This window comes from Pseudochaenichthys georgianus, chromosome 12 (genome assembly GCF_902827115.2).
Source record: "Pseudochaenichthys georgianus chromosome 12, fPseGeo1.2, whole genome shotgun sequence".
NCBI lineage: Eukaryota > Metazoa > Chordata > Actinopteri > Perciformes > Channichthyidae > Pseudochaenichthys > Pseudochaenichthys georgianus.
Genome location: NC_047514.1, coordinates 12,442,070 through 12,454,380, shown reverse-complemented (window position 1 = coordinate 12,454,380; position 12,311 = coordinate 12,442,070). Strand labels below are relative to the sequence as shown.

The 12,311-nt window shown below is 43.6% G+C and overlaps 1 protein-coding gene across 1 annotated transcript in view; it reads left to right on the top strand.

Annotated features, from left to right (window-relative positions):
• Positions 1-10,014: 10,014 nt before the first annotated feature.
• Positions 10,015-12,311, top strand: part of LOC117456200 (SH2 domain-containing protein 3C-like) — a 36,803-nt gene continuing 34,506 nt past the window's right edge. The window contains exon 1 of the mRNA XM_034095985.2: positions 10,015-10,481. Coding sequence (XP_033951876.1) covers positions 10,401-10,481 — 81 coding nt within the window. The 5' untranslated portion in view covers positions 10,015-10,400. The remainder of the gene's footprint in view (positions 10,482-12,311) is intronic.

Sequence of the window (12,311 nt, the reverse complement as noted above, 5' to 3'; positions counted from 1 at the left end):
TGTGTGTGTGTGTGTGTGTCGTGTGTGTGTGTGGGTGTGTGTGTGTGTGTGTGGTGTGTTGTGTGTGTGTGTGGTGTGTGGTGTGTGTGTGTGTGTGTGTGTGTGTGTGTGTGTGTGTGTGTGTGTGTGTGTGTGTGTGTGTGTGTGTGTGTGTTGTGTGTGTGTGTGTGTGTGTGTGTGTGTGTGTGTACCTTTGTCCTCTGGCACACACACTGTCCTCAACTGTCTGTGTCTATACTTGAATATAATTCTGCAGATGAATGTGCTCTTGTATGTGTGTGTTTGCATGTAATTGAACAGCTCGCTCCTTTACAAAAGGATTTTGTCCTTTTATTTATTTTAATTCACTCTCCGTGACACACACACACACACACACACACACACACACACACACACACACACACACACACACACACACACACACACACACACACACACACACACACACACACACACACACACACACACACACACACACACACACACACACACACACACACACACACACACACACACACACACACATCAATGCATGGGATGCCAGGAGCTTCGAGTTTTAGTCTTCAGCCTTTACATCAGCAGTTTAGTAGTTTCCTCCTCTCCACCCTATTATTGAATTAGATTTTTTAATGTGAGCTCTTCAGATGTAATTGTGGCTGATTATTGGCCCTTTAGTCTTCAACAGTTGTGCCTCATTTCAGCGCGGCTCCACTCTGAATTGAACCTGATTCAGTCTGCCATTTAGCTATTGAATTTGGAGTGAATCAGTGCTAATGTCAGCACTGTCAACAGCTAGTGAGCAGTATGAGCTGCTGCCAGCAGGGGGGGCCCACACACTGGAGTTTTGATCTCCTTTACATCGATCAGAGAGTGTTGTGAGGATGTTTCATGACCTTGGAGATGATGATAGGCCTTCATGCATTCTGTATACCCACAAACAACGCATTGATACAGATATTGGATTTTCAACTGAGAGCAAAAGTGGAAAGAAAGAGACCCGAAATGAAGCTCAAGGAAGAAAAAAGAGAGGAGGAGAAGGGCACTGTTGAGCTCCTGAGATGAGTTGTCCTATTGATTATCCATCAAAGGTGCGGTAAAAGCCTTCTCCTATGACCCTGACCTGTATTCCTTTTGTAAAACAAATACATGCAACTTCCCCTGACCACAACACATCGACTTAAATCCCCCCACACTGCCTGCCCTGTTAGAAGTTGTGTTTAAGAAAGCACAACATAATAACAAATGTACAATTCTGTCAGATCTTTACTATGCTTAGGGTGTCTAAACTATGTTTGGGAAGGCTGAGTGAATGATAGTAAACAATGAGTCATATTACTTTAGTTATCAAAAGAGGAGCATATGGAATGGCTTAAAGGTGTGTGATTTAGTGAGTGTTTGGGGAAAATACACAATTCTTCCAACTTTCCTAGTGTAAATAAATAAATGCTGTAGTACAGACATCGTTTATGTATTTGTGTATGTATTTGATGTAGTCTGAAGATATGTGAATCAGCAATATCAGACTGTCTTGTTGGGTGTTTATTGGACCAGGGATATTTTGTATCAGGCTCTCATAAATGAGAATATAGCTTGTTTTACTGCTGCATTTATGAACATAACTGTTGTAAACTAAACAGCAAACATTTCTAAAATATGTTAGAGGCGCTATTGTTAGTGTAGCCAAATGGCAAGCCTTCCAGATCCTGACACATCTAATTTTGTCATCAATTTGCTAAGAGGCTTTAACAACTTTCTCCAAAATACTCCCGCTGCTCTTTTCCACCTGAAGATTTATGTTTAAAGGTCCCCTATTATATTGTTTTTCATCAATATATTATAGGTCTCAGATATATACAAAACATGTCTCTGAAGTGTTTGGCTCGAAACACCAAACAGATCATTGTAGCATCCCATAAACCCCTCTGTTTCAGCCCTGTTTCAAAAGTGCTGATTCTCTGTCTTTTACTTTAGATGAAAATAAGGAGCCACTCCCAACGCCCCTCTGCGATATATTTGGTTTAAAAAAACTCAATGGTGCTCTAGGAGGAGATTCAGGTGATAAGGTGGGGTGGGGGGGGGGGGGGGGGGGGGGCTCATGGTTATAAGTGACAACATCAAGTGACCAAAATCTGATCAGCTCATTTTCAGACAGGTTTTATATAAATGGATCAGGACCCGTGGAGACTGGTCATTAGGGGCACAGCCCCACCTAGTGTCAGCAGAAAGTAATTCAAATAATAATTCCGAAAAAAATGCAAAAAAAATAGATCTTAAAATATATTTTAAGATCATGTTTAATCATCTGATCATCTGTACATTGCTGTTTTAGTCTGTGTTCTTCTAATTAGTGTCTACAGTGTGCCGTTTTGAGCCATGTGGGTCAAGCCCCGATCTAGCCCCTCTCTCTCACTGTCTAAGTCAGGGGTGGGGAACCTCCTTCCCCCGGGCCGTATACGGCCCGCAAGACCATTTGGTACGGCCCTCGAGGTCATTTATAAACACACGCAAAAAAGAAAATCTAGACCGCAAACAAATTAAACAAGCGAGTGCCTGTTTTTCCTGGCCAAGGTCAGGGTCCTTGAACACAACACGAGCCTAACGTGTCATCACGTGGTATATGTCTCGTCTGACTGGGGTGTAGTTCTGACAGAGAGCACTCCAGGCACTTCAGAAACTGCAGTACCTAAAGGAGCCGTACACATGCTGCAGTTTGTGCGTGGCTGTGTCTTTAGTTGAAAGCCCAGTGGCGATCTGTTCATCTGTCATGCTGATCATACAGTCAATATCTTTGTTGTTATTAGCATCTGGTTAGCTAGCTATGCTAACGAATATAAGAAGCTTTTTCTACAACCAGTGAGGTAAAGGCACATCTTTATATGATCATTATGGTTATAAAAAAACAAAAAGTAAAAAGGTATAAAATACTATATGGCAGTAAAAAAAAAAGTTGTTATTAATAAACAAGAATACAGTTTTGAAAAGGGGAGTGATTTGTAAAATATCCACAAAGACAAAGTAAATCTGCTTACAGTTCTGTTTCATCTGGGTGTTGAGAGAGGTATATCCATAGATCTCCTCATGTTGCTCTCAAAGTGCACCAGATTGATGCTTTTAACTTCAACATGCCCCCCGGACCCCCCTAGAGGAGGTTAGGCCCCCTCCACACATCTTGGGTCCATATATTTCTGTTGTGATGGTCATGCCACACCGTGCACGTGCATGCATGCGCGAGTCATGGTGAGATATCCGGATTCAGAGGTTGCTTTTTCTTTGCACAGCCTGAAAGAAAGGCCAAATGAATGGGCTGTGATTTTAGTTTTTTTAAGCAGAGGTCAATAATAATGTGTACGGCCCTCGGAGGATGATGAACAAATTGAAATGGCCCTTGAGAGGAAAAAGGTTCCCCACCCCTGGTCTAAGTGAGTGGGTGCTGTAAAAACTACATTGCGTATGCTCAGAGTATTTTTCTGTTCAATGTGTGCGGCAAAAAAAGTACCTACCAAACGTCATCTCATAATTCAGAGAGCTGATTGGCTGTAAGTACGTGTGCCGCGAAAATAGTAGTTGTTTGTGAAGAGGAGATGAGAGAGAGAGCAGCGTATAGCGATTCAAATCAGTAACATTGAAAGAAAATGAATGAAGTTGACCATCTACTTCAGCTTTGGTAAGTTCATTTTATGTCATACCTTTTGTTGATCTTCTGTGTTTTGCCTATAGGCTATTGGATTGCTCTGCTGGATCGATTGATATTGTGATGTTGTGACCCCCCCCCCCCCCCCTCTCTATCGGAACCATGGATAGCCTACAGCTATTTGTTTAGTGTTTAAAAAAGCACCAGAAGCTTATATATACACATCTAAGTTGTTCGTGCCCCTCCACTTTTGTACATATAAGAACGCCACTGATCAGGACAAAAGGTGAGTGAATCTCTTTACATAGAGGGGGCACATGTTTATGTATAAAATACATGAAAAAGAGGATTTTGCATAATAGGTGACCTTTAAAGTGTATACATTTTTTATGAGGATGTTGGTGATGTAATGTTTACTTCAGGGGAGTTGACCTACCTTTGCTATAAAACACTGTGAGACAACCTGCACTATAGGACTGGACAGGACGCCCATGTAGTACTGATACACTTCTCTCACACTGACATACAAAACATATTGCTGACTTCTGCTTGGTTTGAAAGTGTTTCAATTTGAAATAAGCTCAACATAGGACTGCTTTAAATGACCTCATTGCGATTTTAAAGAAATAAGTCATGTGGGATCAGCCTTTTTCAAATCCTTATGCCTGTTTTGTCACCTATTTCTTGTTCTTGTCCTGCTCTGAAACACAGTGAAACAGCCCCCCCCTCTTCCTGAAAGCTACCAGCAGTCCCTCCATCTTCTTCCATTTCCCTGAAACATTTATGACAGCTGATGTTTAAATCAGTAGTTGGCCTCAGTGTTCCCTGTTAGAGTGGGAAACACCAGGCCAATGACTCTTCCTCACGTTAGTCACATGTGTCCTCTAATCTACTCTCACACACAGGTGACATCACACATACAAAAAGAGACACAGTGATGCAGAAAGACAGATCTGATCTATGTATGCTCAAAGAAAATAAGCAATCAGTGAGAAAAGCCCAATTTATTCATCTTTTAGGCTTTATCATAAAATATCCATCATCATTAATTTTTCATGTGGACGCACGGCTGGTCAAGCAATATCTTCTGTTTTCATTTTTACTTTGGGTGAAAGATGTAAAAGGCAGTTTTAAAATAGCTGAGGTTTGTACAAAGAAAACACTCCTGACCATAATGTGTCATGAAGTAAGTAGTTCTGTCTCAGCTTGTTTTCAAATACTGTGTATACGCGTGGCTTTACGACTGTGTGCATTTGCCTTTGCCTGCAGCCCGGCCCTGCTTTGTCTCCCCTCCTATTTAGTGGTTTGGTGCTACTTTGACAGAGCAGCAGGGGGGAGGTGGAACAATTTGGATCATATGAGGTTTATTAACATACGCCTGGTACACTGGTGCTCTAAAAAAAAAAAAAAAGTGTGTGTATGAAGGGGCTCAGCTGTGTGTAACTGCATGTTTGATTATGCGAATGGTTTGAATTTCCAAAATATGTATGAATCTGTGCTGCCTGATTAAATGTAGGCAGTGCCGTGTGTGTGTGTGTGTGTGTGTGTGTGTGTGTGTGTGTGTGTGTGTGTGTGGTGTGTGTGTGTGTGTGTGTGTGTGTGTGTGTGTGTGTGTGTGTGTGTGTGTGTGTGTGTGTGTGGTGTTGTGTGTGTGTGTGTGTGTGTGTGTGTGTGTGTGTGTGTGTGTGTGTGTGTGTGTGGATGAATTAATGTGGCGCCTCTGTAAATGGGAGGGGTGTGAACTGTCAGGGTTGGCCCTCGGTAACACAGCCCTGGAAAGTCTCCAGTTACTGTTCCTTCACCGTGTAGACAGAGAGACAAAGACAAAGAAATACATACAAACAAATCGTAAACAACAGTGTCTGCATTTTGAAATATTTGCCTTAATCAGTCAATGTAGGTCACCAATGACAACAGTGACAATGTACAATTGTGGCATATACTATCTATAACATTTGACAAAATAACAGAAACACCTTTAAAATGTTATACTCTCCAATATCCTTTACTCTTTGACAGTTTGGTGAAACCCACTATGTTGAGAGTGATAACATATTTTTTTAATGCTATACACATGTGTCAGTGTTTGCAGCTGACCATCAATTCAAAACAATAATGACATCTGCTAATGAACACATCAAGCTCATGGTGGCCCCAAGGAAAAGTGAGGGAATCATCAAATGTCGTGCGCCTCATCCTCTGGGGACAATGACTGTCTGTTCAAATGTTGGCGCATGAATCTACTGATGTAGATGTAGATCATTTGGATGTTAAGCGGAGACTTGCCCTGCCGAAGGAATCGTCCTTTAGGCACCCATTGTTACTTGTGGCATATTTATGACATGTATCCAAGAGTCGTTCATATTCAGGCAGGACTAAAATGCTGACTCTGCAAGCACTCTTTGTTAAGTGGTTATCAACCTTAAACGGCTCACCGTCTAACTGCCTTATTAATTATGATATACAGTACAGCGGTGGCTGCTTGATCTCCTGTTACTTCAGTCAGAAAACACTGAAAGAATATGTGATGCTGTAAAGTCTAAAGAGTTCTACAACCACATGCAAAAATCCGGGAAAATGAACACCTGAGAGTCCAAGAAAAAGAAATCGCAGATCTTTCCCGCAAGGCTATGCTATCTTTAGTGTTTCTGTTATTGTGTCCAATCCCTTCAAGGTCAGCATGCCCATGCAACTGAGCAGTACAAGAGGCAGAGAATAATGGCACATTGATCTTTTTAAAACATATTACACACTGCTTTATTCATGCTCAAAATGTGTCTCGTTGCTACAGCAACACTTTTGTGTAAGGCTAATTTGTTTTAATGCGATTAAAGCAGGACAGCTGATTTTTTTAATTGCGCTATTTCACACCTAAATTCATTTTTTTTACTCGTCTGCGAGGACGAAGTCGGAGTGTTTTCCAGCGGGCCTTTTTCTCTCACCGCATCATTATCGCAACTCCCTTTGAAACGCTATCTGTCGGTTCGATACGGATTAACCAGTCGGTCCACCCTGTGAAAACACACTGATGACAATCAGATACATACGCAGATCATTAGCCGTACCCCACTAAACCCCAACGGAGCCTGTCCTTTGTTTTTACAGACGCACGTGTGCACACATAAAGATATGTGTGCACACCTAATCTTGAGCTGCCCTCGGAGTGTCTTTTCATCTCTCACACACATGCACACATATACACACACTCTCTCAATGTGTGTTCTTTCTCTTTCTATCTCTGAGCGCCTCTCCCACACACACATACACACTCCTTTCATTAGTGGGACGCTTGCAGGCACTTGCAGGGATTCTCCATTGTGCTCCCTATCAGCCTGCGGGATGGGGCTCACTAATTAATATATAACTGAAGACCGCCTCCAAGCAGGGGAGGAGATATAGAGATAGTGGAAGGACGGGAAGGATGAGGGATGGCCACGGAGGAGAAGGGGAAGGACAGGGATCGGAGAGCGGAGGAGTCTGGAAGGAGGAGGTTAGGACAAGTGATGACAGGCCCGGATGAGGTGAGGGGGGGAGCAGGGTGATAAGAAGGGTTGGATTCAATAGAGCATAGAGAGAGTACAGGGAATGCTGGAAAGAGAAAGGTTCAATAAAGAGAAGAAGAGACAGTCAAAGAAAGTGATGAAAATGGTGGACCTGTGAAGACGTTTCCTGACAGACAGACAGACTTGTTGTGGATGCAGAGAATGAAAGGAAGTTAGATAAAAGGATTCAAACGAAGCAAAAGTGGTGAGAATGAAGTGAGGAAAGGAAAAGAACAAGACAGACGATTCAGGGTAACGAAGTGAGAGTGAGACTCTCTTTAGTCTTCCCAAAGGAACAAAATGAGGCGAAGTCACCATTTTTCTCTTAACCTGTGTGTGGAGCGTTCAGTCTATTAGATTTAAAACCTTGTAAAAGATGTGTAATTGTTACATTTATCTCCATAATGAAACATGTAACTATAAATCTTTGAATACATTGAGGATTTTTACTTTCTTATGTTATCTGTTATAGTATTGTATGGACTTTGGACTGGTTGATCGCAGTATGGGATAACATCACATTATATTACATTACAAGTGTTGTGGCATTCCATTATCAGTTGAATTGCGTCTGATTCGGAGAGTTGTAAATCGTGAATCATCCATTTATGTCTTAAAGAGGCTCATATTATTTTATTTCAGTACATTCAGTCACTTGTCGGCTCAATTCAAGACAAAGTTCTTCCAAAAGTAAGTAAAAGGAGCAAGTTACTGCTGCACCACTGTCAATTTGCCCTTGGGTGTTATATCATATCATCTTTTTCTCTCCATCAACAATTTCCAGAGCAAACGGTATGACTCAGTTGAAGGGAATCTGTTGTGATGCTTTAATGTCACATCTCCCCGCAGCAGCATTGGATGTTTGACTTAACCTAATACCTCTGAGATTGCTGAATGACATGTGGAAACACGAGAGAAAGGAAAACAAAACAATAAAAGGATGTGCTCATTTCTAGCCGGATATGTTCCACTTGTGCAAATCAAAATACTTCTTCGGAGGTGCAATCGAAGACATATGTTTTTATAAAAGTCTAATTTAGTGGAGTGGCTTTTAGCTAATGGATCTCACAGAGCAATGCATTTTCATTATGGCCAGTCGGAGAGGGAATTACATCCTAACATTGCTAACATTGCCAACACTCCCAGCTGTAGCAGACCATACATGCTTTAAACTCTGCATCCATCATATTGTCACATGCGTTTTGGTTTGCGTGTGTGTGGCACAGCAGCCAGCTGTATGTTGTGATTGTCTTGCCGCGGTATTACTGAGGATTGAGGAAAGGAAAGCACAGGACCCCTTTTATGAGATTATTTGTGTCCCCGCTGTGTAATCTGTCTAATCCAGCACTGGATGCTTTGAGATTACATTAAGAGGAGTCGCTGCAGTTAACTTCTCCATCCCGTGTCTTGTAGCTCCTCGTCTATCGGCCTTTTCTCCCTGCCTGTGACCCACTAGCATGCATTCAAGAGGCAGCTTAGTGACTTGATTGTTTGTGTGGAGCAGAGATGACCTTAATGACAAAGTTAAACAAACATACAGTATTTTTCATCACCTGGTATATGTTGCATATTCCTCTTCCTCCTGGCTATGTCCCTCTCTTGCGTTATGTTTCTCTGCAGTGGTGCAGACCCAACTAAATGCAGTGTCAGAATTGTGGATGCTGTCAAGTGCTCGCGCAGTGTTGCCATGGTGAGGCGTCCTCGATGATGTCACTTACTCAGGCCTCTGGAGACAGAGCCCCACCCCTCCCGACATCTCCGTGCCGGTATGTGTGTGTGTGTGTGTGTGTGTGTGTGTGTGTGTGTGTGTGTGTGTGTGTGTGTGTGTGTGTGTGTGTGTGTGTGTGTGTGTGTGTGTGTGTGTGTGTGTGTGTGTGTGTGTGTGTGTGTGTGTGTGTGTGTGTGTGTGTGTGTGTGTGAAATGGGCCGGTGAAAATCACACTGTGTTATCCTTGAAACACCTGCCTGTGTGTTTCAGCCTATAATGAGCTGTCTAGCTGCAGTCTGCATGGCCTTTTTAGAGACACATCATTATATTCACACACACACTCACACACACACAGACACACTCTAGTTCTTTCTCAAACACACACACACACACACACACACACACACACACACACACACACACACACACACACACACACACACACACACACACACACACACACACACACACACACACACACACACACACACACACAAGGGTAACAGCGTCTATCAACATTATTTCACACCGGGAACCAAACGCTCCTTGGCTCCTTCCTTCTCTACTATATGAAGTGGTGTGTGTGTGTCGATATGTAGGTGGAATACAATGTGTGAATTTGCATTTAAGCATGTGTGTGTGTGTGTGTGTGTGTGTGTGTGTGTGTGTGTGTGTGTGTGTGTGTGTATGGTAGGATGGTGGGGGCCCCCCTGCTGGGTTCCTTTCATGGCTAAAGAAATGTTAGATTCCTCCGGGGGGCTGCGCTCCTCCTCCTCCTCCTCCTCTCTCCTTCCAACCCGCATCATCTTCATTCATCAGCTCTTCTTTTGATTATCTTTCTTTCCCCTCTCCTCCCATGTTTCTTTCACTTTCTCCTTGTTTTACTTACTCCTTCTCCCACCCTAAACCTCGCACCCCACCCCGTGTCAGCATTGTCTCAACACTGGAGCGGGGGTCGTCGGGTGGGCGGGTGGGGTTTTTCTGCCTGCATTTCAACAGCACTCCTCTCCGCTTGTGCCTGCTACCATACCATACACCCCTCCCTCCCTCCATCCATCCATCCCTCCCTCCCACCCTCTCTCTCTCACTCTGGTCCGCCCTCCCCCCACCCACACTCCTTTCATCAGCAAGCAATGAGGTAATCCCTAGCAGCCGCGTGAAGTGCAGCAAGTGCAGCGAGAGGAGCGAGAGCAGGAGCAGCGGAGATGTCAGGAGCTCTAATATCTCTCGCTGTTGTCAGAACCAGCTGTTAGCGGCACGCTCCTAGCTCATATAGCTAATGTGGTCTCCCAGCAGCTGCTTAAAAGCTGTATCTGTGGTGTTAGCTGTTTAGCTCGTAGCCTGGTTCTGTAGTGGTGGCACTATGTTGAGGGGCTGTTGAGAGGCGAGGGCGCTGGCAGGGGTGGGACAGGCTTAACCCAGGGGCTTGGGGCTTTGATAGGACACCCTGGGAAGAGGGCAGAAGAGAAGAAGGGAAAGGTTTTTTAGGAAAGGTAGCAGAGGAAGGTGTGCTCTCAACATGACGGAGAGGTGTAGTCTCTGGAGTGCCCTGTCGGCTGCAGCATGCTGCTTCTACCGGGGGTCTCTCATGCAGGTGCAGGTGAGTTATCATCTATGTGTGTGTGTGTGTGTGTGTGTGTGTGTGTGTGTGTGTGTGTGTGTGTGTGTGTGTGTGTGTGTGTGTGTGTGTGTGTGTGTGTGTGTGTGTGTGTGTGTGTGTGTGTGTGTGTGTGTGTGTGTGTGTGTGTGTGTGTTCTGATACAGAAAATCCTTGTGGTGTGTAACAAAGTGCTCCAATTATATTTCATCAGGCATGTGTGTATTCTTTCATATGAAGTCATAGTTTCTTTACATTTGGTGCATGTGTGTGTATTTGTGGGAGGTGGGCTCACTGCTGGCTCCTCTCTTGTCCCGGCAGCCAGTAATGTCAGCCTGCCTGTTATAGCTGGCAGACTGATGATATCATAGATGCTGTACTGTGCTTGGGTGTCAGCTGGATTGTGTGAAATCACAGTTTGGGGAGAGAACGAGGGGAATGGTGAGAAAGGAGAAGGGCTTGGAAAAAAGAAGGGAATGTGTGTTTGTGATTTGTGAGGAAGAGAAAATGTGTGAAGGGTACAGTGAGGCGTATCAGTGTTACTTTGGTCTAATTCTGGCTTCATGGCTGACACTTAATATCTGAACTTATTCCTGGGACAAAATGACACCGACAATGTATTTTGTGTGTGTGTTTGTGAATGTGTTTCTGTGCCTGTTGATATGTGATGCTCTTTTGCTTTGTATTTCCGAAATGTCAACTTTTCAGGGACCGTGGAAAATCAACTTTTCTATTTGTTTACTGGCAGGGTTAGCTTGTAAAGCTCAAAGGAGAGAGACAACGATGCCAATATGAGACTCCCAAGAATAAAGGTTGCAAGGACGTTACATGACAGCCATGACAAAATAAGACACAACTTAAAGAGAATTGCATAATAGATGAGATCATAGCAATGACAATGTGTTATTGCCTGGGGTTTTGATACAGCGCTGGTGTGGAGTGGATGCAGTAAAGAATGTCCCTTCAGTTTCTCTGCCACGTTGTTTGGAGCCGACTGTTGTTATAATTATTTACTTTAAACAGGAAAGCGTGTGTGCGTGTGTGTGTGTGTGTGTGTGTGTGTGTGTGTGTGTGTGTGTGTGTGTGTGTGTGTGTGTGTGTGTGTGTGTGTGTGTGTGTGTGTGTGTGTGTGTGTGTGTGTGTGTGTGTGTGTGTGTGTGTGTGTGTGTGTGTGTGTGTGTGTGTGTGTGTGTGGTTAAACTACCACGGTGCAAGGCAGTAATCCTCATGTTGGGTGTCGGCGTGTCCCACCTTGTCCCTGGCAGCGGGACATATCGTCAGTGTGACAACTTGCTGAGTATCTGCATGCTGGATTACTTGGGGTGTTTTTCTGTTCCAAACAACATTTCCTAGAGAAAAACATGCAGAGAAAGAGATATTCCTGGCTCTGCTTTTGTTTAGCCTGAAGTGTTTCAAAGCTAAGAGTAATGACGTTTTATTTTTAATTGAATCTGTCATGGGGTTCTTGCAAAGTGGTGGTTGTGGTAGGAGTGAGCGGGGGATACATTAATGACCAGTCCCTGAATGGTTAGAGTTAAGTGGGGGCATTTCTATTGTAAAACAAATAATTACTTAAATTCCACGAAATGTGTCCTTGTTTACAAACAGAGCAGTTCTTTTGTGTCTGCAGAGCAATATTGATTCCCCAATCCATTCTAATTAAACATAGGCTGCCAAGCACAACACTGTGTCATGTATCCCACACAGTGTCTTTCTGCAGAGAACTGATGCATTAATCATTACTCGTTCTGCACAGTCAATGTCATGTTGATGCCTTCTCTTCGCTCGCAGGGGGGTAACGGTTTCTTATGGGTTTACCTCTCTGTTAGACAC